The sequence below is a fragment of the Petaurus breviceps genome, unplaced genomic scaffold (assembly GCF_028583685.1).
Source record: "Petaurus breviceps papuanus isolate PSGF00001 unplaced genomic scaffold, PetGlider_PUasm1.0 90977, whole genome shotgun sequence".
Taxonomy (NCBI): Eukaryota; Metazoa; Chordata; class Mammalia; order Diprotodontia; family Petauridae; genus Petaurus; species Petaurus breviceps.
This window is the reverse complement of record NW_027187391.1, coordinates 6174120-6191700: the sequence shown is the minus strand read 5'-3', so window position 1 is coordinate 6191700 and position 17581 is coordinate 6174120. Positions and strand designations below refer to the sequence as shown.

Here is a 17581-nt window from a genome sequence, read left to right as displayed (position 1 = left end):
GGGGGGGAAAAGTGGGGAAAAAATTGTTTTGACTTACTAAAGTAGAAACAGAGAAGTGAAGTTTTTATGTTCAGTCTTTAAGAATAACTGAATGAAAGCTTTTGGTCTCAGCTTCTTAATAGTTGGATTGAGAAAGAGAACTATTAATGGACTTGGCCTGTTCACTGTACTTTCTCGGTAATATTTAATTGTCCCCTGACAGAGGCTGTAAACTAATAGAAGTACTTTTGACTTTGCAGAGGCAGGCACCAAAGTCCTTTCCCAGCTGTCTCAGTTGACTGGAACAATGTTTAGCTCCCCTACAGGGATAGCAACTGGATCCTACCAACATAGTAAGTATGGATGAGGAACTGATTCCCCACCCACCTCACCCAACTTCCCCTTTGGAAAAATCTCCTAACAGAGCAGTCACAGAGAAAGAACAGATTGGTAATGTAAATGGCAACTAGCTACTGCTGGCATAAGTGACTTTAATTTAGTCCTTCATTAAAGGAATAGCATCCCTTTTCTGTATAATGGCAAGGTTCATGCAGCTAGGAGGCACTGGGAGTCAGGAAGACTCAAGCTCTGCCAGTGCAGCTTGCAAAACCTTACAGAGTTGCCTGGACCACTGAGGAGTTGTATCTAGCTTGGAGTTATAGTCAGTATGTGTTAGAGGCAGGGTTTGAACCCGAGTATATCCATTGTACCATGCTGTCTTTCTCCATTTGGATTTAACCAAAAATAAATTAATCTTAACCTTGTTCAATGTTGAAATCACAGCTCATTTTAATTCAATATATCAGTCTTATCAAACTACCCCTCATTAAACCCTGTTTGAGGAGACATCAGTAGAATTCACATCATTACTATTAACATTACATGGACATGATGATTTCTAGTATGGACAGGATTATTTTCTTCCTCTGAAAGAATACTATATAATAAAACCAAAGCATAAACTTACAACACTCAGGGTTGGTTTTTTTTGTTTGTTTGGAGGCAATCAAGGTCGAGTGACTTGCTCAAGGTCACACAGCTAGTAAGCATCTAAGGTTGAATTTGAATTCAGGCCCTCCTGACTCCAGGGCTGGTGCTCTATCTACTGTACTACCTAGCTGCCCGAGGTTTTTTTTTCTTTAGAAAGTTAGATAAGGCACATACACATCAGAGAGAACAAAATATAAGTCCCTTGAAAGAAGGGGTCTTTTTATTTGTCCAAGTATATTTCCTACACCTGGTACACTGCCCTGTCATACCAAATATGAAGCCCTCTTTGTATGCTAACATCAAGAAATATCTGACTGGTTTGATTTGATTATCCTAGATGAAGACTTTCCAAAATATTCATCATTTTCAAAGAGTAGTACTTCATGAGGTGCTGGCCAGGCATGAAGTTAGGGAGAACTGAGTTCAAATTCTACCTCAAACATGTACAGGCCATGTGACTCTGGGCAAATTAACCCAAATTTCCTCATCAGGTAAATGAGATAATACCAGAATTGTTGTGAGGCTTAAATGAGACCAAATATGCAAAGTGCTCAGCAAAACTTAGAGCGCTATATAAATTATCAGCCATGAAAGAAAGTGTAAGGTCATGTCTATATTGGTATTATGTAACAAACACGATTCAAAATACTTTCAATACAAGACCCAACATAAATGGGCCATATTCTCACATTTAATTACAAGACCAAGAGAATCTTCATCTGAATGCCTATTTAGCAGTGACTAAATCTCCTGATTAAAATGTATTTTTTAATCCTACTGCATTATGTCAAAGTGTGAGGCATTGTGGTCCAGTGGGAAGACTTTCTATCTCCAGTCTGTAATGAACTCCTTGGATACATTTATCAGCAAAAACCTCTACCCCTAAAACCCCCTGCCTCCCTCACCTATCCTCACCTATTGTCTGGGAGCCTGCAAAGTCTTATTGCATTTGTTACAAGGACAGTGGTTGCCTTCTTATAGGACTTTCTGCATCTGGAGAGCTGCTGTCTAGCCTGGAACAGTTAGCTAGGAGGTCAAGGGCACTAGAACAGAGTATTTTAAGCCCCCTCCCCCTTCTCTGTTCCTTTGGATGGCTCCAAGTGTACTATGGGCACAGCAGGCCTAGCTGTTATGTAAGGTGGGCTCAGTAGAAGGGAAGTTCATCAGTCACTCACTGGTAACAAGAGGCAGCTTTTGCAACCTGGGGCAAGTTATTTTACCTCTCTGGGCCTTGTTCCTCGTCTATAAAATAGGGGACTGGGTTAAATGACTTTTAAGGCCTCTGAATGTGACTCTGATGAAGAGAACAGATAGGCATATAGGAAATCTCTGGTTTCACCCTTGAAAGTCAGTCAGTCTGTCATTTCGCTCATAAAGCAGACATCAATGTAAACAGTGTTTGGCTGTCCTTTAACAAGAGGTGGGATGGTCCCTTCTGTATTCCTTGTCATTGAAAATAAGAGGAGAAAATAATGTCAGTTCTTAGTGATTGGCTGGGACAGAAGCAAGGAACTTCTCCCCCTTCCATTTACTTCTGTGACAACAAGCTCCAGACATGGCACAGCTTCACGGAATTCCTTGAAGAGACCCTGAAATCAGTCCGGAAGCAGCTGAGACCTCATTTCGAGGAGCTGCAAAGAAACATCAGTGGCAAGATTCTTGGTAAGGTTTTTCACTGTTTCTGTTGCAGGTTTGCTACAAAATGTATTGTTTCATGTATGGATGATTTTTTTTAAAAAGAAGGCAAGAAAGATATTTTGGAAATAAATTAGATCAGATTAGACATGATCTTTAGTAAAAATTAACTTCAGCTTCCTAGTGTCACCTAGTTCCTCATGTCTTCTATCTCCCTCATAGCTATCCTCAGGTAGCATGTGTTGAGATCTTGCGTGTTCTTCAGTGTAATATCGAAGTTATTTTTTTTTAATCTTTGTTTTTTGGAGGGGGGAGGGTAGGGCAGTTGGTGTTAAGTGACTTGCCCAAGGTCGCAGGCTAGTTTTTGTGTTAAGTGTTTGAGGCCGCATTCGAACCCAGGTCCTCCTGACTTCAGGGCCAGTGCTCTATTCACTGTGCTACTTAGCCACCCCCAGAAGTTACTTTCTTCTCTGAAGTTCTGCCATAAGGTGATCCCTCAGTTTGTAACTCAACGGGACAATGACAGGTAGAGAGTATCCTCTAGGAATAGAGAATTCCTCTATTCTAGGCGCTATGTGGAGATTTAAAGAAAATAGATAGGGGCCCTGTGCTCATAGAACATATGTTCTAAAAGGGCAAATAAACTTGAAAAACAGAGGAGAATAGGTAAGAACATGTGAAAATTATAAAACTAAAACAACAGGAGAGAACCATGTGAACATTATACTCTCCATAATATTCATCAATTGCTCATTCATAAATGCTGAGTGATCAAGGTAGATATAATTTTAATTTATGGATATTCTGATTGCTTACCATCTCAGGGAGGAGGGAATGAAGGGAGGGAGGGAGGGATAGAATTTGGAAGCCAAAATGTTAAATAAAATGTTAAAAAAAAAGTTGGGGGAAAAGAATTTCCGGATATTCATGGGGAAGGTAGGTTTTAAGCAGTCATATCAGAAAATTTTGGAGCTTAGACATCATCTAATCTAACCTCATTTTGCAGATAAGGAAATTGATAAGCTCTGAAGTCTTTTTTTCAATTTTGAGATTCTGTGATTCTAAAGCCCAGCATCTAGGTGGTACCATAGGGGGCTGGAGTAAGGAAGACACGAGTTCAAATTCAATCTCAGACCCGTACTACCTGTGTGACCCAGGGAAAGTCGCTTAACCTCTGTCTGCCTCAATTTCCTCAACTGTAAAATAGGGATAATAATAGCACCTATCTCCCGGGGATGTTGCCAGGATCAAATGAGAAAATGTTTGTAAGGCCCTTAGCACAGTGCCTGACACATAGTGTGCACCATATAAATATTGTTATCAATATATTATTATATAAGTCTTTTGAGAACTAACAATGGATTAGTGACAGACCTGAAATCCAAGTCTCCTGCTCAGCATCAGTTTGCTGTTCACTCCCCCACATTTCTAAGAAGGAACGAATTCACTGTGGAAGGTATGGAAAGCTAACAGCCTCTGTAGATTGACATGGCAAAAGGATAAATTCTTATCTGAAGAATAAGAGCAAGTAGAGACAATAGGATGGAGAACCAAGGAAAATGAGACTGGACAGAAAGGGTATCTGACAACCTAATTGGGGTTCCTTATCCAGGAAATACTATGACCAAAATTGTGGTTAAGGAAAACTGTTTGCTTGTGGGTGCAGCAAAGTCTCTAGCAAAGTTCTATCCTATACTTTTCCTGCTCTGCCCTTCCACATTTTACCTGTTACTTCTTCTTTCGAATGCTGGCTTTATATCTTGGTGATCATCTAGCCAAAATTATCGGCTAGTAAATAAATTCCTGAAATTAATTTCCCCATCTCTTTTACATGTGAGTCAATTGCAATCTGGATGTCATGAACCAAGGATTCTTAACACACGGTCCATGAACTTTTATGTTTAATTTTAGTAACATATCAATATACTTGTTTTCATTTATATTTCATTTTATATACTCAAAAACATTGTTCTGAGGATAGGCCTCTATCATACACACACCCCATTAAGAACCACTCTGACGACTAAAAAATTATTTCTATTTCTTAAATACTGTTCCCATACTCAACCCAGATGTAAGTAGGACAAGGGTAAGGATATAAAAGAACAATTAAAACCTGAGCCAAGCAGAAACTTGAGCCTTCAGGACTGAAGTTCCTCTTTTAAGGACTGCTTAAGGAAATCCTTCAGCTGTGATGGCAGGAGCTGCTACAAGCTTAACCACATCTTCCCCAAATCTGTGCTTTTGCTTCCTAGAAATGCAATGGTTCATCTCTCATCAATCCCCTACCTTATGGTCCAAGAGCCCTGCATGTGATCAGGCCCCATTTCTACCATCACAACCCTGATCCCTTGATCACTTTTCTTTTGTCCTCCCACCGTGTTTGTCCTACATGCTATTTCTGCACAGATCATTTTGACCAAGCACCATTCAGATCATACCAACCCCTGATTAAGTTATTTTGATTCACTTTCCCACTGAAAAATAAGCTCTTCAATGTGGACTGTGAGGTTCAGCACCATTTGGTTCTTTTCTTACCTCACTGAACTCATCTTCCTAGACAAAATTCCTCAGAAAAAGTAATATTTACAAGCTTCGCTGGTTCCACTTTGAATCTTGTTTTCTTTTTCCGTGAACTTCATCTGGGGCACCTTAGGCTTTTTCTCTCACCTAAACAGTAACTTTTTTTCACCATTAACTCTCTGTTCAAGGCAACCCTTACCCTGATTTCTCCCTAAGTGACTTAAACTGCGTTCTTCAAACTTCCAGTTTTCCTTTGCTCTTTCCTTTTCCAACTCCTTTTTTTTGCGTGTACCTCACACTCTACCTGTCTAGCAGCAAAATGTGTGCAAGCATTGTGACAGATTTATGTGTGTGTGTGTGTGTCCTTAGGTTATTTTTCCCAACAAGTGTTTTGCATCGTGGCTCCTCCCTTCCTTTTGACTTTTAAACTTTTCAAAGGCAGTATAGCCCATTTCCCCTCTGTTCACAGTGCTACTTTACAAATAGGTAATCAATAATGTTTTAAAAAAATTAAAATGATGGTACAAAATAGGTGTGACCTTGTATTGTGGTCTTTCTTGCATCTAGAATTCCAGAGAAGAGTGGAAGTGAAACTTTTTATGAGAAATAATGACACATCAGGAAGAGAAAATGCTGTTCATACTCTGAAAATGAGAAGTACTGGGAATAGTTATGGAGATTAGATTCAGTTCATTAAATTAGTAAACATTTGTATATATGCATAATACAAAACATTTGCATATATAAAACTACATGTATATGCTTTGCTTTTTAAAACAAGACAATAATTATCTATTAAGCACATTATTTTTCTTTTTAAAGAACAAGGGTATGTGATAATTTATATTTTAAAAAAATGTTTCCAAGGACTTTTGCCATGTCTCAGAATCAGAATGTTAGGTTGCTGATTTGTTTTCCTGTGCCTACTTTTCCTTCCCCTTTCTCCTCCAAAACCTTACACCCTCCATTTTGTATCGACTTTTTGAGAATGGGTATTTTCAGTATATTGCTAAAGTCGCTTGTCCTCATTTTTGTTTTGGTTCTGTGATATGATGCATCATAATATTTGTATCTGTGTATCTTGGGTTTTGTGCTTTTTTTTTGCCTCCACTAAAACAGGAGCTCTCAAAACACAGTTAGCTGCCTGCCTCCTTTTGCACATGTTTTATTTAACCAGGTTTTATTGAAAATCTCGCCCGTAGGTGGACAGAGACTTGCACCAAAAATCGGGTTGTTGCCGTTGGCTAACATTGGTTATTCCTGCTTGTTGTGGTTGTTGGTTATTTTTATTTAGTCGCATCCAACTCTTGATGACCCTATTTGGGGTTTTCTTGGTAAATATTCTGGACTGACTTGCCATTTCCTTCTCCAGCTCAGATGAAGAACCAAGGTATACATAGGGTTAAGTGACTTTCCCAAGGTCACACAGCTAGTAAATGTCTGAGGCCCCAATGCTCTATCCACCATGCCACCTAGCTGTCCTTAAAATCCAGTTACAAAATCCAGTTACACCTTCTAAATAGCTAATATAGTTTATGATCTTTTACCTTGCAGGGCAGTTTATGTTTGATTCTCTGAGCCTTGTTAATGTTCTGGCTAATCAAGAAACAGCTCAAGTCCTAGCTGATGGATTGATTGAGCTGTCAAAGGAGAAATCGGTAAGTGCTTACTGGGAGAAAACCAACTTCAACAAACAAATGAAAAGAAAAACACTAAATGAAAAATGTTTGAACCAAACTTTTAAAAAATTATTATTACTGTAGCATTTCTTTGGGGTCACTTCCCTTATTCCCATTGACACTGGAGAGGTGGGTCCCCAGAGGACTACTTCTCCCTTCATGGTTTTAGGGGTAATTCTGAGGGATAGGAGTTTTTTCAGATCATCATTGTCGAGTCTCTCAACACTAATGCTTAATCCTGATTCCGAGCCCCAACCTATATGTTTCCTATGGGTAATCAAGTAGCTTCAACTAACTTTTAGAGAAGTATACCTTGCCTAGCAGGTGTAGCAAGCCCAGTTGTTATAAAAACAATGCCCCCAAGCTGAGGGGCACAGTCTCTCCTTGCGCGCGCATGCACACACACACACACACACACACACACACACACACACACACACACAAAAGATCCCTGGGGAGAGTAGGCTTAGTAGTAGTACAAAGATAGATACATGTGGCAAGGGGGTAATTTTTAGCTTCTTGTCACCAGGAGTCTTTTAATTCCTTTGCAGAGAACTCATGAAGTTTTCCTTACGATCTAGCTGGGATCCAAGAATTGGTGCCTTTCTAGAACAGCCCATATTTTCTCTGCCCCAAGACACTCCCTGAAGCTGCCTTTCCTCAGTGTTTACTGGGTCTCCCGTCTATGAATTCAGACATTGCTGTTAGCCACTAATACTTCAGGGAAAGGACTCCTGGGAACTCCAGATGTTCTCATTTTTCAAGGTTCAGAAGATCTTCATGTAGTCAATAGGGAGGAGGGAGAAGAAGAGAGAAACTCATTAGCTCTGAACTTGCTTACTGTTTTTATGCATAACCCAAAGGGTGTGACTTATTCTCTTGACCACTCAAAAGAGATTTCCTTTCCTCCAGTGGTCCAAAGACTCAATGATTCTTTCAAATTAATTAAGGACTTATTCATACCTTTTGATTGATTCAATCAAGATGTCTGGACTTTTACTGTTTAACCTTAAAATAAAGTATAGCTTTGTCATCCTCTGGGATGTTTTGTCATCTTGTGACAAAAGTGACTAAAAAATTTTGAACACTATCCCACCTACCTCAAGTCTATAAGCAAGTTTATGCTAAAATTCCTTAAGTAGCATAGTCATTGATATAATGAACCTTTTTCTGCCTTGCCCTTGATTCTAATCAGAAATGCCTTTTTTTTTCTTTTAAGAAGATGGTAAATGCAGTAGTTTTGTGGCCTTTGCTGGAAAATAAAGAGAATATAGGAGAAACTGAATAATGATTGAAACTAGACAAGAAAAGAAAAAGAAAAAAGTTTTGGGGGATGGAAGCCAAGGGACTGATAACTGCAGAAGAAAAGCAAACACAAAGAGAAAGGAACTGAGTTGGTGTTGAGTTTGAGGAAGGAAGAGATTTTTTAAAATCCTGTCCGATCCAGGATAGGAAGAACTGACTTTCTAGAGAGGACCATTCAAATGTCAGAAGTGCCAAGGGGAGTCTAAACTTCAGGAAACATCAAGAGAAAATAAAAAAGACTGAGAAGAAAATGAAGTGGCAGGCTCTAAATTTGGAGTTAGCAAAGAGAATGAGGGAAGGTATTCATGTTTCCATGCTATTTTTAGTTCCCTCAGATTTTTCAGGAAATAGTTCTTGTAGCGGCAGCATGACATAATCACTAGGAGTTTGCCTATTAATCTAGCAGACGCAGGTTCAAGTCATACTGATGACATACTAAACTGTGTCACTCCTGGCACATGGCAATTTCTCAGTGCCCCCAAACAACTCTCTAAGACTATTAGTTACAGTGAAACTGCCAGAATTATAGTGTAAGAGAGGTCTGAAAACAACCAAAAATCCCTTCTTAAATACTTCCTTTCAGTAATAGTAATTTAACTCTACAAGTCTATAGGTTAATTTAACTTTTTCCTTGTTCTTACTTATCTTTTATCTGCTTCAATTTCAACTAGAGCTTGAATAGGATACTAATTTATTTTTTAAATAGGTAATGGATTTCCTGGGTAGATTAACAGAAATCTCTCAAAATTGCTTTTTTGGTGCCATATTGTGCTGAACCTGTGAAAATGCAGTTCAGAATGATTTATTAGTCTTTCAACACAAAGCCATAAGTGGCATATCTAGCATTCTATCAACTAGAACCCTATTAACTGTCACTTCTGGGCTTTGCTGCTATAGCAATAATTTATGTTCATAATGATGACCCAGAGGCATTGCTGTATTACCAAAGAAAATTATGTTCAGAATAGTTTTAAAGTAAAGTTCACTTCGTTGAATTTGAATTCTTTAACCATACATAATTGGATAATGGCATACTTCAATGACTTCCTGCCTTTTCTTGCCATGCCTAAATTGCACAACAGCAGCACGTTGAGACACATTGATATAAACAGAAACTGAAATAGGGAGTCTTAGGCCACGTGTTTCAACCCAACTCTACTCTCTACCTCCAACACATATACAGACTCACATATTTATATTCCTTAGGAGATTAAGCAGGAATACATCTAACAGGGTAGATATAATTGGTGGGAAATGGGGTTGGGCCTAGATACAGCTATTCCTTCAGGGGCTCCTCCCTAGAAAAACCTTCCTTTTCTTCTCACTGTTCCATGTTTGGCATAAAGAATGGGAAGTGTGTCCTTTTTCTGGAAATGCTTTAACACTTTTCTATAGACCCCAAGTTACCCTAATTTGTGTCATGACCTGAACTTAGAAAACAATGATGTAGCTGGTACTTCTATTGAAGGGAATACACTATTTCCTGACCTAATGGAATAACTGCATTACTATCATTGTTTTCTAAAGATATTTTATTACACCACACAAAGTGCTAAAAAAGCATCAACAACAACAACTTCTCTTGTAATTTATATGTCCCAAAGAATTTTGGATGATGATTGTTTTAAATAGGGATTCTTTCTGGGTATTTTCTCCGCCTAGGAAAATCCACTAGAATATCTGTCATATTTTCTGCTGAAGAAATCTAGCAAAAAGAACAAAGAATTTGATGGAAATTTTACCTCGACAAAATGTGATGCAACAGCTCTCAGTTTATTAACAAAGGTAAAGCTGTTTCTTTCCTTTCAACTGCAATCTATTCTGAAGAGATAGATACTGGAAGAGGGTGTGATTAACATGCTCTTTTCTGTAAAGGAAGACACTCAGAGATAATTAATTCATACTTCATTACTTTGTGATATCATTGATGTGGGATTTTTCTCCAAGGGTGCATATTACAAACCATCTGTATTTCTCATCCAGAGAGATTGTTGTCTCCCATAAATTCTCAGTGTCCTCCCATAAATCCTCCACTTTTGGAGGGGGGTAGTGTGTCTGCCCAAGCTGCTGGGGACCTTCCTCTAAGTCTTTGAATATTCTCTCTGTGCCAACAGACAAATGTGGTTTGTCCATTTGTCACCCCTACGTAACCAGCCCACCTCCTACCCTAATCATACATTTCCTGGATGACATCGTTGATTCTACTTTTTATGAGTAATTGTGCTTAGAAGTTTACAAAGTGTTTTGCTCATGACAAACCTGTAAAATACTCCATGCAAGTATGACCATTCCAGGTTGAAATATTAGGAAACTGAGACTAACAGAGATTGTATGATACAGCTAGTAAGTTTACAAAACTAGAATACAGGTCTCCTAGCTTTTGGACTGATGTTCTAGTTTTCTCATCTAATAAATGAGGGGCTGCCTGGTCCTTTCCAGCTCCAAATCTGTGATCCTCTTACATCCTGCTGCTACCCAGTGCCTATGATAACCTTTGGCACAGTTTTAGAAATGCCATTTCTCCTAAGAGCTCAAATCACATTCTCTAACTGGGAGATCCTAAAGAACTGAAATTTGCGTGAGCTATCATAAAATATGAGCAATATTTTTCCCATCAGAAATCTATGATCCAAAAAGAAGTATTTTCTTCCCACTCCAACTTATTATTCATTTAATTTTAACATTCTTTTATTTTTTAATTTTAAGTTCTAGATTCTCTCCCTGCCTGTCACCCCTCACCTACTCATAGGGAAGGCAAACAATATTATATCAATTATACATGTAAAATCATGAAAAACATATTTTCATATTAGCCATATCATAAAAAGGAAAGAGAAAATCATTTCCGTTTGCACTCAAAGTTCCTAAGTTCTCTTTCCGGAAGTGGATATCATTTTTTCATCATGAGTCCTTTGGAGTTGTCTTGGATTATTGCATTGATCAGAGTAGCCAAGTCTTTCACATTTGATCTTCATTACAACATTGCTGTTCCTATACACAATGATCTCGATTCTTCTCAATTCACTTTGTATCAGTTCATACAGTCCTTGTTAGGTTTTTCTGAAACCACCCCCTCATCATTTCTTATAGTACAATAGTACTTCATCATAATCATATACCATACCTTGTTCAGTCATTCTTCAATTGATTACTATCCCTTCAATTTCCATTTCTTTGCCACCGCAAAAATATTTTTGTTCATAAAGGTCCTTTTCCTTTTTCTTTGATCTCTTCAGGGTATAGATCTAGTGGTAGTATTATTGGATCACAGTTTCATCGCCTTTGGGAATACTTTCAGATTGTTCTCTAGAATGATTGGACTAGTTCATTGCTTCACCATCAATTCATTAATGTACTTATTTTCCCTCATCTCCTCCAATATTTGTCATTTCTAATGTGGAGGTGGTATCTCAAAGTTGTTTTAATTTGCCTTTCTCTGATTAATAGTGATGTAGAGCATTTTTATATGACTATACACAGCTTTGTTTTCTTCTTCTGAAAACTGCCTGTTCATATCCTTTGACCATTTATCAATTGGGGAATGGCTCTTATTTTTATAAATTTGATTCAGTTCCTCATATGTTTGAAAATTGAGACCTCTATCAGAGAAACTTTCTGTAAAAAATTTTTATATTACTTGATTGTCTACCTTTTAGGAAAATGTAGTTTCCTTGATTATTTCTTTTAATTGGGTCTATTTTTGCTTTTCCTTTGTCTGAGATCATGATTGCTTTGTTGTTGTTGTCATTGTTTAGTTGAGTGTGACTGTTTGTGACCTCATTTTTTGTTTTCTTGGAAAACATCCTGGAGTGGTTTTTTATTTCCTTCTCCAGATAATTTACACATAAGGAACTGAAGCAAATAGGGTTAAGTGACTTGCCCAGGGTCACATAGCTAGTAAGTGAGACCAGATTTGAACTCAGGAAGATGAGTCTTCTTGACTTCAAGCCCAGCGCTCTGTGCACTGCACCACTATAATGATCGCTACACCTGCCTTTTTTACTTCAGCTGAAGCACAATAGATTCTGCTCCAGCTCTTTATTTTTTAGCTGACTGTGTCTTTCTGTTTCAAGTGCGTCTCTTAAACACAATATATTGTTGGATTTTCATTTCTAATACATTCTGCTATACACTTTCATTTTATGAGTTAGCTTATCCAATTCACATTCACTGTTATGATTTCTGTGTATTTCCATCTGTCCAATTATTTTCTTCTGTTTATCTCCTCTCTCCCTCTCTCTTGACCCTCCTCAAAAGTCTCTTTGCTCCTGACCACCACCTCTCCTGATCCATCTTCCTTTTTATCATCCTTCCCTCCCCCCCTCCCCCCCATATCTCTTATCCCCTTCCCCTCCTACTTGCCTATTGGATAAGATAGATTTCTGTGTCCAACTGAGTGTGTTTATATATATATAAACTTTATATATATATAAATATATAAATGTTTTGTGAGCTAAGAAAACTTCCTTTAACTGATGCCCTAAGCCTCTGGGTAAGCACCATGAGAAGATATTTTTATCCTTGGACTTATCACAGAATTTCAAAGGTGGAAAGGATCTACCTCATAGGACTTACTGTCTAACCCATACCTGGTAAGGACTCCCCTTTAAAGTATGTCTGACAAGCCTTTGCTTAAAGACTTCCAATAACTCTGTTAGGAAGCTTTTTATGATATCAAGTCTATATCTGTCTCTGTAACTTCTATTCATTTCACAAAGGTATACTGATAAACATTTAACAATCAACTCTTCAGAAAATAATATACACAACACACTTTTATGTTTATTAACATTTTCTCTAATACTTTCTTAAGTCTAGACAATCAACAAAACAACAAATCAAGCCTTGCCTTGTGGTGTCTGCTGATTTCTGAGGTGTAAATACTCACACTGAGAATTTAACAATATCCTAGCTCTTATGAGCTGGTTCCAGCACACCGCTGCCATTATTCCTAGCTATGCCCACTGGGATCAAACAGAACAAGTTTACTCCCTCTTCCAAAGGGCAGCTCTTAGAACAGATATCTGGGACCCTCCACTGGAAGCCTCCTTCCAAGTTGACATTAGCAGCAAGGTGGCACAGTGAACAGAGTTCCAGACCTGGGGTCAAGAAGACCTGAATTCAAATCCAACCTCACTTACGAGTTGTGTCATCCTGGGCAAGTCACTTAACTTCTGTTTACCTCAATTTCCTCATCAATAAAATGGAGATGAAAATAGTACCAACCTCCTAGGGTTGACGTGAAGATCAATGAAATAATAATTATGAAGTGGTTACCACAGTGCCTAGAACATAAGTGCTTTATAAATGTTAGCTACTATTACTATTATTATCAGCCATTTTCTCCTTCAAACCTCAAGTGAAGTTATGGTGATCAATGTCTTCTAAAAATTGTGTTGACTGTGCTTTCTTACTATAAATATCACTCCCTCAATACAAATCTTCCTTGTGACAAAGGAATACAGTTAAGCAAAACATGTCAATCTTTGACCCTCATTCTCTTCTATAACACAGAGAAGACAAAGGAATGTTTTACAATTAGTTCTCTGAAGTCATATACTACTGTCATTTCAAGCAGCAATAGGCCTATACCTTTGAACACTCCAAGGAGATTTATTCCATCATAATCACCCACTGATGCTCTAAAACAAAGGTTTGGAGCTCAAAAGATGTTGTACTGTTAGAAAACAGGATTTCCTGGTGTTCTGCTACCTTAATGTGCCTGTGACAGCCAAAGGCATATAAACTTCCTAATACTAAGGATTTCTTTTGGCCTTTTACCAAATTAGTCAAACATATATTAGGTTTTCATTTATTTGCCCATGACTTTATGGCACTGATTCATGGGATCTCAGGAGCCATTTGGACAAAACCAGGAGGTATCATGGCCTGTTGACCAAGAAGAGAAGCTTTGGCAACTAGCTGCTAATTTTCCTCCACTAGTCCAAGGGGGATTGATTAAGGGAGTACAGAAGGAAATGGGAAGTATTTGCCAAGTGATTTTTTTTAATGCATTTAGGCCTGCCACCACTTCATAAAAACTATTGTTCTTACAGCAGTGGGAACATATATATCCTGCTGAGATAAATGTTTTAACGACCTTTCCGGGAGTGTCGGGAAATGTTCTAAAACTAAAGGAGTGAAATGGAAAGGATTCATCTGCCTAACCAAGGGATAATTGTCAAAACAGTGACTCCCATCCTGACAGTTACCCCTGGATACTGGTCATGTGTACACACTGTACCTGAAGAAGGGCAATAGTTTCCACCACAACTGAGCCACTAATCAGAGAGATCTCTCTGTCACATACCATGGAACAGGAGTGTTACTGTGCCCCTGATACTAACAACAATAATAGACATGTCACCAAAAACTGTGCTTCATGCCTGGATGGCTGGAAGATACCCTTCTACCTTATCATTCCCATATAGGTTTGAAAGGTTGTTTACAGAAACCCCACATGGCCAAACATGCCAAAATCTTGCAAACCTTTCATGCTTTGCTTCTAAATGTGCTCATTTCACTGCCACTGTTACTTCTGCTGTGTTCAGTAAGAGTGAAAATCTAGTATCATGTTTAGTTTTAGTTTGAAGTCTAATACAACCCCCAGACTGTATCAGCTTCAATGTCTTGCATAAATGAAGAAGTTTATCAACTTCAGACTTCCCAGAACCAACCTCAGACTGACTTCACAGAAGCAAAGATATATATACCAGAAGCTGTATCTGGCCAACCAGAAGTGAAACAAAACACTAGTCATGCTAATTAATGCTATACGTGTATTCATTCATTCAATCATTCATTGGTTTCTTTGTTTGCATGATGTTTGAGGGGAGGGCCATATACATGGAGAGTTTATACAGAAAAAAATTAGGTCAACCTATACAATAGGGTGACACATATAAGAAGCCATCACATTGTTCTTCTCAGAACTTCTAAATCTATGTGGTTAGCCTTTGTCCCAGACCAGGTAAGCTTATTTTTCATATGGTAGCTTTAAGCCTTTATAGTGGGAAGAGAAAAGAATGTAGTCAGATGACCTGGGTTTGATGCCCAGATCTTCCACTTCCTACCTGTGTGACCTTGGGCAAGTCATTTAATCTGGACCTTGGTTCTTCATCTGTATAATAAGGAGATGGGCCTAGATGGCCTCCAAGATTCATTCGAGTTCTAAGTCTCAGATCCTATGTGCCTAAACTTTGGCATATATTTTACTTATTAGTGTTATTAGAATTTACTCTGACTGTGCCATGAGCAATTGAATTCATGCTCATTGTTGTGGAAAATTGAGTAAGGAAGTAGTTCTGTTGAGATGGTAGGTCTGTAGGGACATTTTTGTTCAATCCAGACCAAATCTCTCTGTCCTGACCATCATTATTACATGTGAGAAACAATAATATAAAGCAGCATCAAGCAGGGAGGGCAAATGAAATAATTGAATTCCTAGAACACAGTTTTAAACTGTGTGACTTAGCTTAAGATGGCTGGAAAATGCCAGGTCCAGATAGATGCCAGCTTTAAGAAATGGGGAACATTTTTTTTGAGCGAAGATTTCAGGTGCAGTTCTACCACATGCAAATCCACCCACCTTGCAACAACAACAACAAATTAAGGGAAATTAAAGAAAGAAAGAAATTTGATGTGATTCTGTGAAGAGACAGGAGGGATACAGGTCACTGCAATGGTTATAGCAAGTTATTTTCATTAGAAGATAAAAGAAATAAGACTTTATCAAGTTTCCTGAGAATTTCCCTTCTTGGGTCTTAAAAATAAGGTGACAAATTTGCCCTCAGCTGATAAGTAGGGACCAGTCAGATTTGAGGTTGAGGGGCTATAATCAAAGGACAAGTGTGATCCCCGGAGGCTAGTGATCTGGGTAGTAGCTGTGTGATTCCGTTGGTCTTTGCTGATGAGAGAGAATGGAATTCTGTGTAAGTATGAATCTTCTCGAGCTTAAGATGGTAAAAGTTGGATAGGTGTTTTAATATATAAAATCATTTAGTGGAACAGAGAGCCAAGGAATTTTACTAAAGAACATATACTTATTGACCTAAAGTTTTATCATACGAATTAATGAATCAATGGACAAGTCTGTATTTTCCTCTGCTGAAAATAATTTGTCATGTGTCCAGCATATAATGGTGGGAAAACAGAAGAAATATGATAATCACTGTCCCCATACAACACAGTGTTCATTCAATTTCTAGAAAGGAAATATGAAAGAAGATCATTCTCAGGACAGAAAGACTAGTACCAGTGAAGATGATTTAAAACTTGAGGTGCTCGTTAATTTGGTAAGTTACTTATTAAATATTTCCCATTTTCCATTGTGATCACTGCTGTCAGCTTTCTGACTCCATCTTCTAAAGTTCTTTTTTTTTGGATGAAAATGTTCTTTTCTGAAAATAAACAAAAATGATATAACCAGTTTAGAAAGATGCTAACAGACACTTTTTACCTTCTTTGAAATGATGGTTATATTAGCTCAACCAAATCTGAACCATGAAAGAAACAGGCCAGGGAGGGATGCTGATTTATCCAACTGTGAACATGGCCAAGGCATGCTCTTATTTTCTTTTTCAGCATTATATTGACACATAACTTAAAGAACTGGCACTACAGTAATAAATGGGTCTTGTTTTTAATTTATTCACTAACAAATTTTTACTCTCTCCCTTAGAAATGCATGGAAATCATCGCAACTTCTAAATGAGATAATATATTGTAAGCCTTTTAAAGCTCTATATAAATGTGATTATTGTTATCATTGTTGTTATTTCAATTATTGTTTTAAAATGTATGTATGCTGGTGAGGACCTCCTACCCATAGAAGATGATATTTTGTCTAATTCTATCATATAAAGAAATGATTTTTCAATAATTGCTGGTAATGGGTTGATCTAGATACTACACTGATACTACCTTTGTGGTCTGCAGTAGTCTTTGCACAATGAGATCTACTAACTAACTAATCAATAGGAGTGAGTTTATAAGGCAAGGATGAATACTATAATATCTCCTTCTAACATTAAAAAGGCCCCTTGGCAGAGAGGTCTTGAAACAACATTGAGTGGCTTGGTATTTGAAAAATCAAATGTATAAATCTATAACCAATGCTAGAATTTTGGAATGATCCAAGAAAATAAGGACTATATGGTATATACTTCTAAACATTACCAGATGGAATATAGCAATCTTTCCTAACTCTCCCAAAATCAGACTACTCTATTACCATTTGAACCGTGTGCTTCAAACATGTTTATATAAAATGACTAGGTAGAATGTATCTCTAAGACAGATCAAATATAATTTTCCCCAGCTAGTTCCTTAAGGGTAGGAACTATGTATATAGCTTTTACCCTTCTATATATAGCTTGTTTCTGCATAGTTGCTTGCATATTGTCTCCCCATAATACACTGTGAGCTTCTTGAGAGCAGGGACTGTCTTTGTACCTGCATGGCTTTGTGCC

The 17581-nt window shown here is 37.8% G+C and overlaps 1 protein-coding gene across 1 annotated transcript in view; it reads left to right on the top strand.

Annotated features, from left to right (window-relative positions):
* The window catches only part of ECT2L (epithelial cell transforming 2 like), a 101590-nt gene that overhangs the window by 70421 nt on the left and 13588 nt on the right, over positions 1–17581 (top strand). Inside the window, exons 10-14 of the mRNA XM_069077241.1 lie at positions 240–332; positions 2449–2631; positions 6682–6785; positions 9774–9896; positions 16319–16405. Of these exons, the coding sequence (XP_068933342.1) occupies positions 240–332; positions 2449–2631; positions 6682–6785; positions 9774–9896; positions 16319–16405 (590 nt within the window). The remainder of the gene's footprint in view (positions 1–239; positions 333–2448; positions 2632–6681; positions 6786–9773; positions 9897–16318; positions 16406–17581) is intronic.